The sequence below is a fragment of the Lichenostomus cassidix genome, chromosome 1Ab, assembly GCF_008360975.1.
Source record: "Lichenostomus cassidix isolate B80296 chromosome 1Ab, HeHo_3.0, whole genome shotgun sequence".
NCBI lineage: Eukaryota > Metazoa > Chordata > Aves > Passeriformes > Meliphagidae > Lichenostomus > Lichenostomus cassidix.
The window spans coordinates 7843805-7861902 of NC_139481.1; the positions used below are offsets into that span (position 1 = coordinate 7843805).

At 43.8% G+C, this 18098-nt stretch overlaps 1 protein-coding gene across 5 annotated transcripts; it reads left to right on the forward strand.

Annotated features, from left to right (window-relative positions):
• The first annotated feature begins 3262 nt into the window (after nucleotides 1-3262).
• Nucleotides 3263-17128, forward strand: TMEM263 (transmembrane protein 263). Of its 5 annotated transcripts, XM_085049689.1 has the most exons (6): nucleotides 3263-3418; nucleotides 4152-4248; nucleotides 6815-6876; nucleotides 9803-9844; nucleotides 11529-11598; nucleotides 15357-17128. In XM_085049689.1, the coding sequence occupies exons 5-6, from the start codon at nucleotides 11535-11537 to the stop codon at nucleotides 15641-15643; spliced, it is 351 nt and encodes a 116-aa protein (XP_084905815.1). In that variant the 5' UTR covers nucleotides 3263-3418; nucleotides 4152-4248; nucleotides 6815-6876; nucleotides 9803-9844; nucleotides 11529-11534; the 3' UTR covers nucleotides 15644-17128. The 5 variants fall into 5 exon arrangements, with proteins under 5 accessions (XP_084905815.1, XP_084905811.1, XP_084905814.1 ...); XM_085049685.1 differs by lacking the exon at nucleotides 9803-9844; XM_085049687.1 differs by lacking the exon at nucleotides 9803-9844 and having other exon boundaries at nucleotides 3297-3418; nucleotides 4147-4248.
• The last annotated feature ends 970 nt before the right edge of the window (nucleotides 17129-18098 follow it).

Here is an 18098-nt window from a genome sequence, read left to right on the forward strand (position 1 = left end):
ACAAAAAGGAAGGAGGACATAGTGGCTTTTTTTGTTGGTACCTGGCACTGTTGTGGTACTTCAGTAGTATGTTTGATCTGTTACTGCCTGATCCCTCAGCCAAAAATACTGTGCAAACAACTAACTCTCTGAGTTTCTTCCCTTGCATGCTGCAGTCACCCAGAACTGGCAGACAGTTGCATCTTCTGTGAGACAAGATGCATCTGCAGGTGAGACATCACGCTTGGCCAAGCACGTCTCTTCACATGCAATGAAGGCATTATCTGTTTCAGTGGGGTGTGCTGCTCTTTCATTCCAGCCTGGTTTTGTCAGTAGTAAATCAGTCAGCAGCCTCACTACCAACAAATGGTGGATATCAACCTCCCTTCCTCCTTCCTTCCAGCACATTATTAGCCTAGGTTATCTGCTAAGGGAACACATTTTTAAGCCCCAAGGCAGATTTATATTTGGAATTTGCTCAAGTACAGTCCTTGCCTAATTGCTCTCCATTACAGCATCTGTGATGGGGAGCTGTTTACATCCATGGCACACAAGTTAGGAGATGGCATCCCTTAAGGTCCACCTCTGGCCTTGGTTGCTCCACTTCATAATCTGCAGAAATGGATCAAATAAACCAGAGCATCTCACATGCTTTCCTGCTGCCTCCCCCATTCAGGTCTGCTGCTGGGCAGACAGTCCAGCTGGAGTTTGCTGTCAGTCACACACCGATAGACTTCACCAGACACAAACCCCACTGCTCTGACTTTTCTCAACAGCAACCTACAACAGAGAAATGGAACTGCAAGGCCTAGGAGTTCAGGAGACACTCACCACACTTCTAAATTAAGTTCTGCACTGAGAGAGAAGGACTTCTTTTAGGGCTCTTTCCTGAGTCTACATGGAATCCAACACAGTAAAACTCCAAGTTGGCTGTAGCTCCCCACAGCTACTGCAGCAGAAGCGACCACAATCCTCACAAGAGAATACAAAATGTATATATTTTGACCTTATTTCAATTATTTTCTGCATCTATAATCATAGTGCATTCATACACAAACCTAAAAACCTATAATCTAAATGAAGGAACCACACCTCCACAGGGAAAGATGGAATGTTGTATTTTTTCCATTTTAAAATTGTTAAGGAGGTAATTACATGCTATTTCCAGTGAAAGCATGTTATTTATTTCTCAGAAAGATTAAATAATACTTAAGAAGTCTTTTCTGAATATACCAACAGCCTATTCGAGCCAACATCTTTGAGCCTATTTATAAAGGAAACATTCAATGAATGAAAAATCAAACTAGACCCAAAATAGTCACAGTTTTAGTCACAGGGACAACACCTCTGTAACCAGCACCTTTTCCTCAGCTTCAGCGTTGGTTTAGCAAAGTGACAGGGAGGTGCTCATTTGTTTTCTGTTGTCTGCAGCGATGTCAGCCTGAAGTTATTTCAGTTCTTACACCTGTCAGTGAGACTCTTCTCCCTGTAGCTGTGGTTTCACAAGGAAGTTCTTTCTGTTGGCTAAAAAAACCAAGTTCTGTGCTATCCTAAGTCTTTCAGTGTTTGAAGAGATTCTAATCTCTGTGAAGCCTTTCATTTCCAGTAACTAGGAGGCAAAACACCCTTTGATGCCTCATGCTGTAAAGTTTATGGGTGATTAACTCTATGACAGAAAAAATACTCAAGCAGCAACTCTTTCTGTTGCCACGAGAAGCTTCAGGCCTTGCATTTGAAGCAGAACACCATATGTATAGAAAGCAACATGTACAGCTGGGCCTTAGGGCAAGGGATGAACAGCAGCTATAAGAAAACTTCCTCATCTCAAAGACCAAAAAGATGTCAACAGTCGCAGGTGTTGTCTATTAGAACCAGGCAGGTAAACCCTAAATAGTAAACACTCTCTGCAAACAGAGTTCAGAGCCACAGTCTCACAGATGGAAATCAGCATCCCAGGGCAGAACTCCTGTGTGTCTGTGCAGTACTATTTCCAAAGAAAGTGATTAATTCATGCACTCTGTGCGTCTCCCATATCCCAAAAGAACCCCTGGTGTGCTCCCTACCACACACCACCCTCAGTTTTTCACTTGGATTCTCCCACACTGATGCTTTGACCCATTCAGATTCAAAATACAGAATATGCCTGCTACTCGTTCAGCAGGTCAGGAATGCCAAGTCCCTGTTATCAGCAAACCCCTCCGAGCCCATGCAGCACCACTCTGACAGGTCACACTGATGCACAAAAGAAGGAAGAAGCAGAAGGTGGTATTTTGTCTGTATAACTTTTTTAAACTTGTGAAGCATTCAACAGTGTATTTAGTATTCCTGTGCCGCTGAGAGCAGTTCTGTTTCTAAACTCAAAGTACCTGTGACTTTCCTCTCTCCCTTGGCCATCCAGCACTTCCTTGTCTAACAAACGTGAAAATCGCTGTTCATCCCCAGGGATCCTTAGAGATGTACATAGAGAAGTCCCCAAGAAGGGGGTGAGCATCAGAAAACCTGTATTTCCCCAGGCATCTTCACTGGTGCAGTTACCTAGAAAGCCATGCCCTCAAACCATGATTACCACGAATTTATTTTCCACAGGTGCCATGTGAGAAGCTCCGCTGACTCAAACAGTAGCTGGGATAAAGGGTGCAATGTAAACATTGCCTAACATAAACCCAGATGCTCAGGATTAGCGTCGTGTCTCCACACAACACCGGTCTGGCTGCATCGCCTGGCCGGCCTGTGCCGCTCCGTGTGCAGGAGCTCCTGCAGCTCCGCTGTGCCCCAGCACGGGCAGCGTGCCCGAGGTGCCAGCCCTGAGCCGGGACATCTCGGCAGAGACTCTCCCCAGCCCAACCGAGCGCCACAAGCATCCCGCTCGGCTACAGCCACGCCGACACCACTTCCTTCCCTCCTCTCCCCTCCTCCGCCCTGCCGCTACCCGGCATCTTCCTCCAGCTCGCCGCCCAGCCCCGCGGGGGGAAGGAGGTGCCCCGGGCCAGGGGGCCGTGAGGGTCGGGCCGGGGCTGTGCTGGCTCCCATGGGGGTCGGGCCGGGGCTGTGCAGAGTCGGGCCGGGGCTGTGCAGGGTCGCGCCGGGGCTGTGCCGGCTCCTATGGGGGTCGGGCCGGGGCCGTGAGGGTCGGGCCGGGGCTGTGCTGGCCCTCATGGGGGTCGGGCCGGGGCTGCGCGGCCCCGTGAGGGAGCAGCCCCCGTGAGGGCGCGGCCCGGGCGGTGCAGGGGGCGGTGGCGCTGGCGGCACCCCGGGGCGGGCCGGGGGCGGGAGCGGCAGTGCCCCCCGGCCGCCGAGGGGCCGCGCCGGGGCTGGGGCGGGGTCTGCGGGCGCCGGCAGGGCGGGAGGCGGCGGGCGCCACGTCGGCAGCGGGGACGGGCGGAGGAGTAAAGTCTGAGCGGAGCCCGGGCGGGCCGAGCCGAGCCGGGAGCGCTGTGCGGTGAGTGAGAGAGGGAGCGAGCGAGCGAGCGAGCAAGGGATGGATGAGCGGCCGCTGCCCCCGGCCCCGCCGCCAGCCGGGCAGCCCCCCGAGCGCCCCCCTGCCTCCCCGCGGAGGAAGGGGAACTTGGAGCGGAGGAGGCGGGAGAGCAGCCGGCGGAGCCGCCGGCGGGAGAGGCGGCTGGGGATGCGGAGCCGCCGCCACCTGCCCCCGGCGCGCACGGCCCGGCCGCCTTTGTGCTTCCTGCCGCGGCTCCGCGGGCCGGCAGGGCCGGGCCGGGCGTAGCGGCTCCGCCGCGGCCTTGGCTGCCACGTCAGTGCCGCCGCCCCGCGCCGAGATGCCGGCGGAGCCGGGCCGGCCGGCGGGGGACACGGGCGGGGGTCGCTGCTCCGCCGGGCGCGCAGGTAGCGGCGAGGGGAGGACGCGGTGGTTGTGCGGGTGGCTCCTCGGTGGCTCCTCGGTGCGGCCCGCGGGCACGGAGCGCTGGGCTGCTCTGCCGCTCTGCTGCTCTGCCCTGCCGCTAACACCCTCCCGGGCCGGGCGCCCATGGAGGATAGGAGCGGAGCGGCCCCATCCCAGCTCGGCCTCGCTCCTCGATGGTCTTGGTCTCCCTCGTGCATTTCTCCGGCCTGGAGAAGCTTTATTTCGGTTTTTCTTCTTTCTGAACTTTGCTGTGTTCGGATGTTTGCTGTAGTAATGTGCTCTTTGTTTCATCCATGTCTCTCGAGTCTAGCTTGACGGAGTAGCATCCGAAGAGGTTTTTTTGTGAGCTGTTCGGGACCAGCTTAGCTTTCCACATTCACCTAGCCTGGCGTGGCTTGGAAATAAAGGCAAGTTATTTTAGCCATACGCCTGTTTCTGGTCATTGTGTGAAGTGCAGAGGCAGCCTCTGTGGATGCAATTAAATTCTTCCTTCTGCTCGTTTAATGCAGCTGAAAATGAGGACTCTGAATGAGGATGTCCCTCTGTAAGGACGACAAATACCAACTGCACGTAGCTTGTTTCAGTGTGTCTGCTTGTATTGCTTCAGGCAGCATGTCCCTGTGTGTGTGGAAGGAACATAAAGATTGCTTAATTTCACATGTAAATACTGGTTTGTATGCACATCAGTTTTAAGATTCCTCAGTAACTATTATCCAGCATATTATATAAAGATTTCTGTTAAACTGTAGTTAAATATTCAGAAAAATTATTGTCGCCTCCTTGATGTAGAAATGGACAGTACTGCAAAAGCACAAATTGAAAAGTGGTCCTTGTCCAGCAAGTGACCAGCTATAAATGTTAGGTAGGAGCCAGCGAGCAGGTGGTGGTTGCTAGGAAAAAAATTCTTTATTTCTTTAGCAGAGGTGGCAAGGAAGTTCAGAAGCTGCTTTATCGCTCTGGCTGTTAGGCACAGTCAGGTTTTGTCTTTGAGGGCCTTCAGGAAAAGGAAGTCAGAATGATGTGGAGCTCAGGCATTGGGAAAGTGTTAAAAGAAATAGGGAAGGTTTTTCTTCTGAAAACTGAGCTAGCAGGAGGTGGAGGATGAGAGAACTGGTAAATGGAGTTTTCATGGTCCGTCTAAAGCTGTGCTGTGCACCTCACTGGAATTTACCATGTACTTCTTAGGAACCAGTTTTGGAGAACTAGAAAAGGGGAATTACGGTTCCTACCACCTTTGATTTTGTATCTTGTAAATCCTTGCATCAGAGAAAACTTGACTGCCAACATCAGGTGTTCCCTACAGCCTCTTCTGGACCCTGGTCTATATTTTAGTTAGCAGTGATGGAGAAATGGTGGATTCTTCATCCATGGTACATATGATCTAATAATGTCCTGAGCAAAGTTTAGGGGTTTTTTTGAGGAGGTATTATACCTGTCTTTTGCTTTTAATCATGGTGTGTTTGGTTTTTAATACCATTATCTTCTAGCTGTGTTCAGTACACTGTGAGCCTGTTATGTACCTTACAGCAGCTTCTTTTGGGGGAAGTTGCAGCCCGTCCTGCTTTAGGCTTGGAAGTAAGTCGTGGTTCACACCTGGAAGGTTCTGATCAACTCCTTGGAGTCTTTCCTTGAAAATGCAGTCTTTTTTTCAATCTGCAGTGGGCATGCTCGCTTCCAAGCCAGTCTTGCTTTGTATATAAATCTGAATTTTGAAACTTGGCTTTTAAACAGAAGGCTTGTTGAAATGCTAGCTATGCTCTTGGTGTTTAGCTACATGCTTTCTACATGTCTGGATTTGTTTTTTTCACTTTAGCACTGATAGCATTGACTCTTCTTGCAGAAGCTCAGTCAACTCTCTGCCTTGCACTGACAAACTGAAAACCACATTTCTGTGTTGCCTGTGCTCTGAGGCTGTGTGTGAGAGAACTGAGAGCAGTGAGCACAATTACCTGTAAGACATTACAAGCCCTAATCCAAGGTGTAAGGCAGCAAAGCTGATAGTGAAGGGTCACTTGTGCAGCTTGAAGCAGTACTCTGAGAGCAGCCATGGGTGGGATTACCTTTTTTTGGCTCGTGCTTATTTCCTTGTTTAATTTGGAGAGTAGAGCACTGTTGCTCTTCCAAACATTTATTTCTTAAGCTATCATACCTAAAAATGTTTTTCTCCATGTACATGAAATACGTCAGGTTCGTTCAGAAATCTGCTGCAGCTGCTGAAAGAGGGGAAGAAGAGCTGTGCACGTGGCAAGGATTGTTTGTTTCCCATCAGCTCTGCGGCCAGGCTTTCTAACTGCATAGCTGGTAGCCAGAAGGAGGATCAGTTCTTTTGTGGTGGCCAAGAGAAGGCGATGGGTTTGCTTGCAGCTCTGCCAGGTGAATAGTTCCAGCTCTGTCTGCTGCTGCAGCCGTCTGGAGCAGCATTGCACTGCCAGCTGAAATTGGCCCCAGCCTTGGGTCGTTTCCTTGCTGCCCACAAATATCTGAGTAGTGCCATTGAAACAAGGCAGTTTTCACTGGCTGCTGCTTGGGCCAGGTTGGCTGTGCTGAGACAGAAGGGCTTTTTGTCTGTAAAGTCACAAAGACACCAAGAGCATCTGCTGAAACTCGGGAAGTTGCATGCGTGTCTGTAATGGTTGGAGCCCCTTCTCAACAGAAGGCTAAAACTTACACAAATTACTGTCCAAGAACTGCTGGCTCATTAAGGAGCATTTCTGTCCTAACATGGATTATTACCATGCTTCATAGCAGTCCTCATGGCAGCACCTGGAGCAAGTAAAATAATCTCCATTGCCCAGAAGGAGTTGGTGTGTTGGTGAGGTAAATCTCATCAAGTGTTGGCATCTTAAAGCCGTATCAAGTGTGCTTCTTCCATACTGTGGGGATTTGTATTTCTGATTCCCATGATATACCCATGGCAGATATGTGACAGTTGCTGTTCCATAAGATATCATTAACCTTCCCCCTTTCTCATAGGTGTATGCAGAGTACTTTTGTGGAAACAACTAACTAGAAATCTTCACGAAGGAATATATTTGGTGAGTAAGTTTGATTTTAATCAGCTTTGATGTGAATGTATGTGTAGCTGTACCATTACCTCTACAGTTCCCTGGTGCCTTCATTCAGGATCTTAAAACACTATTAATGTTAAAAATAGCTCTTGAATTGAAAAACCTCTTCTAAATAATTTCTTTCATTCTTTACAACTGTGTAAAACATTTAAGCTTTCCATGTATTTTGTATTCTGACAATATAAAAGTGTTTTCTTTCAAATCAGTTGAGTGACTTCCATTTTTAATTTTCAGATTTTTTTGTATGAAGGCTACAGTTTATTTTTATGTATTGTTAAGAAAGATGAGACGTTATCTCTTGAATGATGAGCACCTTCATAAGTACACATTTATCTTTACATTTAGCCCTATTTGAAATCTCTTCTAAGATCTGGGTTTGCCTCCACTTCTTAACATGAGAAAACAGATGAAGGAGGAAACTGGAGTTTGCTAGTGATAGGATAGATTTCTGCTTCAGGAATGTCCACATGAGTTCTGCTGGGTCTCATGGAGATCCTGCTTCATTCCATGTGATCATTTACTGAAGATGTTGAATGAGTCTGGAGTTTTTTCTGCAGTGGCACAAGTCTCTGTGAATTTGCCATCACAGGATAAAAATGCCAAAGAAATACCTCTTTGCTTGGTTTCTTCTTCCCTTTTCTTTGGCTAGTCTTAGTGTACTTTGAAGAAGATTCTGAAAAACGTATCCAAGGAGTTCCAAAGTTCAGGTTTCTGATAAATCTTTGCCTTGCTGCATATGCCTGCAGTACTGGTCATCCTTGTGACTAATGATTCAGTGCATAGCAGGGACTTTGACTCTGCAGCTTCCAAGTTTCCAGAGTTCCTTAACCTACAGCATGTCTGAATGACCTAACTCTGCACAGAAGTCTCACACTTGCATCTCCAGATCAGCGCCTTAGGTTTTAGCTGAGTTATAATCTCTGTTGGGTCTCATGAATTTTGCTTTCTTCTTCTTTGGGGAGATGCATCTTTGGTGGGAAGCATGAGCAGCATCCTCCCTTAGGCACCACTGCAGTCTGGTGACCAAGGGACTCTGATGCAAAGTGGGACACTCAAGGCTAGATCTTGATAGACAAAGGAGGCATTGATTGCTTTCACCTTTATGGTATTATGTAAAATGTAGTGAGTGGTTTCTGGTTTTCTATCTCCAGTTTTTGAAGATAAAAGTTACATTCCTGCCCCCTTGCTCTGAAGACTGGATGAAGTAATCTGCCACCAAGCAGTTATTTCAGGCCTTTGACCTCCAGTCAATAGAAGTACTCCTCTTAAGTCTCTGGAAGGGAGCCAGGTTTAAAACATGCTCCTGTGCATATCCTGTTCACCAGATACGCTGCACCCTGTTTAGCACACAGGATTTTTGGATCACTTTTCAGAGTCTTTCAAATCTCCTGACATGTTAAATTGGATACAAGGAAGGATAATGCAGACTGTAACATAGATACTTGAAAATTTTCTGTAGAAGTCCTTTGTTGGGTCTTGATTCTGTGACTCCCTAGAGAACTTCTACAGAAAAACAGAAGGACCAGAATTGTGCCTTGTGAGGTCTTGTGTGCCAAGTTGTGTTTCAGGTCAGGCTGTGAACCATTTCTTACAGTGATGTGATTCTGTTTTCATGTGCACTGGTGTCATAGAACAGCAAGTAAAACCTAGTACAGGCTGGTTGGGCTTATCCCTAGCAGCATCATAGAATCATCAAGACTGGAAGAGATTTTCAAGATCATCCAGTCCAGCCATCCACCTAGCATCCCTGGAGTGCTTCCAGGCACCTGTAGAACCACCCATCATGCAGTCATTTTCAACTTTCTGATCTGCAGACCTTGAAGGCTCCTTTCTGTGTAGAACAAACTCAGTCCTACCAACAGTGACTTACTTGCCTTAGCTGCCCTTCTCAGGTCTGTGTAGTTCTCTGTTGACTTCTGGGGTCTGATAGCAGCAGGTTGCCAGTGCCTGGGCTGCAGAAAATAGACCCCTGGGGTCTGTGTAATTGTGAGTGAGTGAAGTATTTCTTTGCATGGGAATGATATGTATTGTGTAATATTCCTGTCTGACTTTTAAGGAGAAGCTTGGGGTCAAGAATTATGTAGCTTTGAAGTTCTAGGGAAGGCAATGGGAGGGAATGACTAATCTTAACCCCTTTTTATATATAGTGCTGTGATTTTATTTGTGCTGTTTTTCTTTTTTTCTAATAGACGTTTTAACTAGACTGGAAACTCTGCTGTGAAGTTCCCCTGCCAATACACAGCTTTGCTCATTTAGCTTTGCAGGAACTGAAACCAAATCTGGCAATCTAAACTAGATTGTGGAGAGTTACGAAAGCATCTCTTACCTGTGTTGTCTGCCTATCTTAGTCTAACTCTTTCCGTTGGACAAGTCTTATCTTAATTAAATCCTGGTGTTATGTCATGTACAACAGATTCTAGGGGCTTCATCTGGGCTGCACCTGCTGTCAGTGTTGTTGTATCCAATACCTTTTTAATAGCAGAAAATACTAAACCTTGTGTGAAGTCCTGCAATACTTTCTGATGTTCTACCTATGTCCAAAACTGGGAACTTATTCTAACCTCCCCTCTAGACTTGTTGATTATCCCTGACGGTGTTTTCTCTGTCCTCTTAGGATTAGATAACTTCTTAGTCTCTTGTGCAGAATTGTTGACAAAAACATTTTGGAAGCTCAAACAAGCAATTCCATCTGGTGTTCTTTTAGGAGTTACATGCTGGCTAGATACAAATACATTGGTGGAGGTAGTTCTTTATAAAAAATCATTTACCTCTGGCTTTACTCATTTGTCTCCCTTGAGTCTGCTTTAAAACTGTTTGATCACTGTTTCATTCCTTTGTTTGAATTAAGGCTTGCTAGATTCTGATTTTTTTTTTTTTTTTTTACTCTTTTTAGGACTTTCCCTAAGGCAGTGGTTAAACTCCTTCCACATTCCTGGCACAGTAATCATCTTCATGACTGAAATGGCCACGTTAATTAGGAACATACTTGTTTCATCTTGGTACAGACATTTTGATTGAATAATGTCAGGCCTGTCAGTTTCTTCTGTCTGCTGTTTCTTAGAGTGCTTTATACTATTTCAAGTTGGAAAAAAGGCTGTCAGGTTGATGGTGTAATTCTTGGTACTGTCCTGTGCGGGGCCAGGAGTTGGACTTTGATGATCCTTGTGGGTTCCTCTCAACTTGGGATATCATATAATACTTTTCTATTTCTTAGCTTACATGTTTGCATTTCTGGCTTTTGAGTGGTACTTGTTCAGCATTTCCATCAAATTGGCCATCCTAGTAGTATTTTTGCTTGCTTTCCTCTTCAGCTTCTTATGTAAAGGTATTTCTGTTTTCTGAGCCTCAAACTGATACCTTAGCGCTGACTGGGAGGACTCTTTAATATTCAATTTAGGCTTGTTTCTCATCCAAAGGTCTATGATTTAGCATGTGGGTGCCAGCTTTTACTGTGATGCTTTGACTTCATAATAATACTGTGAGAGTTTTAGCTCTTGTTTTCCAGATGAGTCTTCCCACCTGCTTCTGCCTCCGCATTCCTTCACATCCCAGCCACTGCTTTCTCAGCCAGAGGAGATACTGAGAGATCTGGGCACAGCAAGAGAGGCAGGAATTATTTTTGTGGGTCTTGTTGACTCCTGGAAGAAATTAAATTATTTCAAGACTTGGGCAGAGGGAAGGGAGCTAAGAGGTCACTGGCAGAAAGAGAGAAGGATGCTGACTGCTGTAATGTGACTTGTTTGTCCTTTTTCTGACCTTGGTGCCTGCTGAGGAGGGAAAGCAAGATTAGCAGGAGGACTCAGGGGAGGAGGAGGACTTAATATCAAGGCATACTTTGGTAGGGGAGGAAAGCAGGAAGGAATCCTGGACTGGTTATTAGTTTTTTTCCCTTCAGAGGAAAAATTCTGTAAGCAGAGCTGCTGATTTGAACTTTCTCCTATGCTTCTTCCTCTGTCAGGGACTGCAGCTCTAGAACTGCTCTAGGAAACAGCTTCTGTTGTAAAGAAATCTTTTCTGAAATGCTTTCATTGGAAAGTTTGTGTAGAGTTAACAGTCTATATCTGCTGCTATCACCACACTGTTTGTGCAGTTTTGTGACAAGATAAATTGTGTTTCTGTTGCTGTTCTTCCATCTTGTTTTCATGGCATTTGTTCAGATTATGCTGCAAGGACTTGTTTTTTTTAAACAGCTTTCCAGGTACCAGCATATCTCACAGGCCTGCTGCTGTTGTTTCTCCAGTGGCCACAACCTCTGGGATCACTAGGCTTTTCTTTTTCAGTACTTAAACATAAGCTGTTGTACAGTAGCTGTTTTGTTTTCATACTCATCCTCCTGATTGCTTTTTAGGTTTGAGATGCACTTGGTGTGGTGTGGCAGCTCTCAGCAAGCCTGCTGATGTGGTGGAGAGCTCCTTTTTCAAATGTTGAGTCTGCTTGAAGAATGCAAAAGCACAGTCTGATAGTCAAAATAGGAGCAGTTTGACAGGAGCTGCTAACTTACCTAATGATGAAAAAGAAGTTCTTTTTGTGGAACTTAAACTACCTGAATTTTGGATTAATGGATTACATTTGTGCTTTGCCAGAAAAGATGTACAGCATATGTGAATTTCTTTTTTTAGGTAATAATGAATCAAACGGACAAAAACCACCAGGAAGTCCCATCATACCTTCATGATGAACCACCAGAAGGTATGTATTAGTTTTCATAATGTGAAGTGAATTAATCAGAAGGTCAGTTCTCGCTTTAAAGAATTGATCTGCAAGTGGAATATTTTAACTTTCTTTTACATAACAGTAAACAAAGCAGCCCTGGGATGAGATGGGCCTGGGTTATTGTTCACTTCTGCATTATCCTGATTAAAAAAGGCCATGGAATATAACTAAGTAAACATCTGTACCTCTAAATTACAGAGAACATGGGCAGACACTGAAGGACTTAATTTGCAGATTAGTTTCCAGCAGTATGAATTGGTCTAATGGGTATTTATTTCTGCTATTCATTATGTGAGATGGAAAGAGCCCAGCTTCATTTTTGGACACGTTGCTGTGTTCTTAGTGCATGTGACTTTTAAACAAGATGTGTTTAAAAATATATAAAACTTCATTACCACTTCTGGAGACTGTTTTTTGAAACCATGATATTATAAAGAGTTAGAACCACAGTTAATTACATGATGAAAAACAAACACACACTTGACTTCGTTAATGCAGTGACATCGTGGTCTTCTGAACCAAATGAATCTTAAATTGGTTATTAGCTCTGCAGAGGAAATGGAGTTGCAAATGAGCAGAGCTCCTTCCAGGCTGTGGACTGGCAGGACTGAGCAGAGTCCTGTTTGCATAATGGGACTGGAAGCATACTAGATCAAAAGCCATTCTTGGCACATAGGTTGTCTGTGTTCTGTCTGCTCTTGCTTTAAAACCAAATATGTTGGATGTAGAGGTTGGTGAGTCATGATTGCTCTGAGTTCATTGCTCTTCAGTTTGCAATGGCCCTTTAAAGCTCTGTTTGTTTGTTGGTTTGTATTTTTTTTCACCTCAGCTTTTATGTTTTATAACTGAACAATTTACTTTGTTTGAACATCAGTATTATCCACTAACTGCAGCAGAAAGGGTTGGAATGGAATAGCTCACTCGATTCTTAACAACTGTTAGGCAGGAAACACAAGTACAAGAAGATGAGAAGACAGGGAGAAATAGATTTTCATGGCACAGTGATTCTTCAGCTCTATTATACTTGAACTTGTGATAGTAGCATGGTGTGAGGACAAAAAATCTTGCTCACTTGGTGTTGTCAAGATCCCAGAAGCATTTCTGATAGCAAATGCCAGATTGGAAACTACACCTCAGTGTGTTATCTTCAAGTTTAATTTTTAAGGCTGGGTTTTGTTTGCTTACTTGTTTGAGGTTTTTTTTGCCTTAAAGATTTAATTGTGTTTTATACAGGTTAAACATGTATAGAAAGTGAACAGTGGTCTGAGAACTAGAACTGATTCTTTGAGTAAGGCAGTGAAACAAGTGGGCATTTTTTATTTTCCTAGAATTTTCACTGGGTTTTCCAGTTTCAGAACATAACAGCAGAATTTGATCATCACTGGTTATTCCAAAGTTTTATTTAAAATCTGTGGGCAGCTAAGACTTACTTTCTTCTGCACATTGGTTTCTTTAAGTATGACAATAACCAGTTTGAATATGAAGTCTAAATAGGCAAAGTTGGTGTAGTTAGAGGGAGTAGAATGAACCACAGCTCATCTTAATGTAAACTCCATTCTTGAAGAGGCTTTTTCCTTTTGATCCTGGTTCACATGCACTCTTCAAGCCTTAAGAATTTAGTTAAAATGTTGGAATACTCTTGAAGAACACCCCCATTTTGAATGTTGTACAAGGCCTTCATATGTGATACACTTACAGCATCATAGAAAGATGGCCAAATGTGGATGGAAGGGTAGCAGTTCAATGCTGGCAAGACCATCTCTCTGAATAGGCTGCCAAAATACTCCTTAGAGGGAAGGCTCAATTCCAAAACCAATTTGCAGATTTTCCTAAAGATAGAAATAGTTGTAGCTTGTTCCAATCACACTCAACAAGCTTGGTGCCCAAAGGCTTTAAAGAATGTGTGGAAGAAGCTTTTGTGCTCCTGCTTTTTACGAGTAGTGCTATTCTAATGCTGTATTTTCTGCCTTGCAAGCAGTGCCAACCTTTGCAACCTAAGTTCATTCAAACTCTTGTTGGTTGTTGGATTCCTTTCAGCAGGAAGCTGGCTGCAAGATAGCCTGGTAGAGCCAACAGGGAACTTGTGTCATTTTCTCAGTGCTCCATAAATCACAGAATATTCTGAGTTGGAAAGCACCCACAAGGATCACTGAGCCCAGCTCTTTAAGTGGAGGACCCAAATGGGGACCAGCACACAATCTTGGTGTTATCAGCAAGTGACTGAGCCAGTCTGCAGAGATTTAGGCATGATCTGGTACTCTTTAGAAACACACTTTCTAGGAAAAAGGAGACCAGGGATGTGTATCCTGGAACAGAAATCACCTGGCAATAAAGCTTTGTGGCTCTGGGCATATCCTAGACCTCATGGACAATGTAAACACGATGGATATGGAATGTGTCAGCCATTACCAGAAGTTATTCATACACTGTCACATTCTGTATTTACACTTGTGAAATAGAGTAGATGTTGTCAAAAGACTGGCTACCTGAAGTAATATAAAGAAAACCACTTTTGTTTGTTTCTCTTATTATTTTTAAAGTTAGTTACTTTGGATCATTTCTTGCAAACATCAGTCCTGATTCACTGAAATCAGCTCTTAAAATTCAATGGGATGAAACTTTATGCCAACTTCACCCTGATGATAGTGAACCAGTGAAGGGGAAGTGAAGCAGTTTCTGATTAGATGTGTTACAAGCTCTGTAAGTCTTGTCACAAGAATCCTCTAGTAAATAATCCTTAGACATTGGATTTTGTTTCAGGCTCTGCATAGTCCCTTCTGAGTGTGATGCTTTAAAGGATTTCTTCATGTAAACAGATAATATGTGTGCTTGTGTTGGCAATGCATTTTTGCTGGAGATGTCCATGTTGAAAGCTGCTGGCTTAGAATAAACCAGCAAAGGTATTACCTGGCCTTAAGTAAAAGGCTGTCATTTATGTTTTAAATTTCCATTACCCATTCTATTATCTATATCAACTTCTTGAATAAGAGACTAGTGTAAGCTGGAAGCACTTTCAGTATTTTCTACTCCTTTGAGCTTCACTATTCCTCTGTATCTTTTTTTCCCTTTTTTTGTCAAACTTGTAGGAAATTCTCTCATTTAGGCTCATCTTCTGTTTGAATTATTCCAGACATGCACATAGGAACTCTGAACTTTACAGTTTTTTAATGAGTTGAGTCCTAAGTCAGTCCTGGCATCACTCATTGGCGGTGCATGGAAAGTTGTTCACCCTAGTTTTCATCTTGTAGTGGACAAGTGCTGGGATGTGACTCTTTCCAAATCTCCTCTGGATGCAAGTGGTCGGCAGTGAGGGCACTGGGGACAGAGCTGTTCTGCTGGTTCTCCTAAGGCATGTTGCAGTGGAAAGTCACTGTGTTGGCAGGGCTGGACAGAGGGCTCTAGTGCATCTAGAGCTGATTTTTTTCTGCTGCCTTCTAGACTCATTGTCCTCCTCCAATGTTATTTCTGCTCCTGACTCCCTCACCTCTTTATTTCATGTTTGTTTCTTCCCTAGCTTTGCCCACTGTGGTTCCACTTGTTCTTTTCTTGTTTCCCTGTTGTTTATTTGGAACTAGGTGTTGTATGAGCATCCAGGAAAAGCAGCCTGCAAGGTAAGTATACCCTGTGTGCAGTGGCTGTTAGGCTAGAAAAGGAAATACTTATGAGTAACACTTTTCTTGAAAATGCTTAAATCTTAGTGCTGAGATTGATTTGCTTGTTGTTTCTTCCATTAGGGTCACTCAAAGATCACCCACAGCAGCAGGCTGGCATGCTTTCTCGTGTGACTGGTGGCCTCTTCAGTGTCACAAAGGGAGCTGTTGGTGCCACAATCGGAGGTGTTGCTTGGATTGGAGGGAAGAGCTTGGAAATCACCAAAACAGCAGTCACGTCTGTGCCTTCCGTGGGAGTGGGTCTAGTCAAAGGAAGTGTTTCTGCTGTAGCTGGAGGCGTCACAGCTGTAGGATCTGCTGTTGCAAATAAAGTGCCTTTAACAGGAAAGAAAAAAGACAAGTCTGACTAAAACCAAAACTGAGATATACTCGATTCTCCAGAATATTGCGTCAGTGGCATTAAAATCTGCTAAGACTGGGACCATGAGAAGCCATGTGACTTAGACACTTTATCTTCTAACGAGTTGTGCAAGTAACTCGATATCATCTGAAAAGGACAGAAGAAGCTTGGCTAGCACAGCGTATGAGGATTTATTAGAGCCTAGGTTGAAGCTTTGTATCTGGTGAAATGTTACACTTGATAACTATAGAAGGGAGTAAGTGTATCTGAAGGAATAATATTTGAATATTCATTTACTGTAAGTCTTCTGCAGTTTTGGACTAAAATGTGAATGTAGAAACTCAGTAGTCTCTGCAATGCCATTGATATGAGGAGATGCCAGTTACTGTTCTCAGTGGTTTCCACATCCTCCTGCTAAGAATCCTTCAGCTGTGCAAAAGCATTGTTGGATGTACCCAGTCTTGTTTATGAACCTGGATTTGCAGGCAGCCTGTAAACTATGCCTGACTGCATTCTGCCAGGGAAGACTGGAGCAAATAGAACTGGAGGTGTGCAGAAATTGGAAATGAGAGTGGGAGATAGAAAGGAAAAAGTTTAACAACGTGGTAGAAAGGTTCATAAAGAGTAACTAACTTAATGCCTTATTAGAAAGAAAAACTTTTACTAGATGAAGCTGTGTGAAGAACTGTCCTGTCATGTCAGTGCAGTTCACAGAATGAGCTTTAGGCTCTTTGCAAATCTTGGTATCTGAAACTTTGTGAATTTTTACTGAAAACACAATTGCTCCATCTCAGGTGTATTTAATAATATGCATCTATCTCCTGCAAGTGAGAACTTGCTTCTAATAAACTCCTTACAGACACTAGAAAACAAGATGGCCTGATGGAAACTGGGCTGATGTTTGTGGTCATCTAGCACAACTAACTTGCTAGAAATTCCTTTGTGTAGCTGGAAACCACTGAAGAATTAGCAAAGCTGTTCTCTCAACTCCATGATGCACCAGGTTAGCTTTTTGCTCTGTTTAAGCAAATGCAAGGAATTTTTCACTACATCTCTCATACTTTTCATTTTGATTTTTGAGTAAAATGCAATACTTTTATTTAAAACAAACCAAAAATGGTAGATGAGGCCTTAAAAAAAAAAAAGAAACATCATTCAAGTAATTTGTATACTGACAGATTGCAAATGTTGCCACCTCAGATGGGAACACCTGTACATCCTCTGCAGTGTGTGAGGCAAAATGCACTCATAATGGCACAGTGTGAGGTTGCCTTAAAATAGAAGCTGTTTGTGATCTTTTATTTGTGTACTGACTTTGCAAATAAGTAACCTCTTTGGAAGCCTATAGAAGGCATCTGTTCATGTTGTGTATGCAGTATTTCCTACAAACTTGCGTTCCTCTGGAGGACTTGTCTGCTTACTTTTTCAGTGGCTGTGGTTGTACTAGAAGGATGTATATGGGGGACTTTTTAAAAATGAAAAGAATTGAAACATATCACTTGTCAAACTTAGTCCTCTGTTTATGGGTGCTGAAAGTCCACCATGTCTAAATTATGGTACTGTAGTCACCCAATCTCTCTGAGCCATTGGTACTTCAACTGCACTCTTTAACAACTTTATTTCATATCAGTAGTTGTATATGTTGGAAGCATGATACTTTTAAGCATGGGAACTTGGGGTGGTGGGGAGAGCAAAAACCCAAAAATACCATCTGCTCCTTCTCTTAGATGCACCAGCTGCTTAGTTCTGGTCTGCTGCAAGGGTGTGGTGAGGTAAGTTTATGCAACAAATGGAAGACTTAGTGGTTTTTTAATAGACAAAAGCAAATTGCATAGAATATAGTATGGTTTAGAGGTACCAGTTAGCTCTAGAAATGAGCTAGCCTGGGTATCAGAGGCAATCTAGCTGCAGCATATAATTTAGTATGGTCTGTCCCCTGCAATTTCCAATGTAGCTATATCCCCTGAGTGCTGCCACTGAACTCTTCAGTCACCTGTTTGGAGCACAGTGATCATTTGTGACACTCAACCAAACCCTTCCTAATAGTTTTTCTGAAAACGGGAATGCTGAACTGGTCATACCCAATTTTTTTTATTATATTCCTTAATTTTTAAACTATGAAACTTGCAGCAAAACAAGTGTGGTCTGAGATAAGCAATGTTAGATATGTAAAGAGTTGCCAACCCTTCATTATGTTTTGTTCTTAACATATCCTGTAGCTATTACTTTTGAGTCTTGTAACTGAAACACTTTTACATGGCATATGGTTTTAGTTTTCCAAGAGCTTTGTCCTGTATCCTGTGTGTTTTCCATGCACTTATGAAACTTGCTTCATCTTAAAAACTTGTTCCAGTTCTGTCCTGGCACCTGTGAAACATTAAATTGTTGCTGTTTCAGATATTTGAAAGCTTCCTTAGTTTTGTGGAGATAGGCATACTTTGGGATAAATCTTCCCACAATACCAA

Bases quoted from the DNA above. Each gene is read 5' to 3' on its own strand.
- TMEM263 (XM_085049689.1), top strand. From the start codon at position 11,535: ATGAATCAAACGGACAAAAACCACCAGGAAGTCCCATCATACCTTCAT. The intron at 11,599-15,356 runs GTATGTATTAGT...TTCTTCCATTAG, and splicing joins TCATGATGAACCACCAGAAG to GGTCACTCAAAGATCACCCA.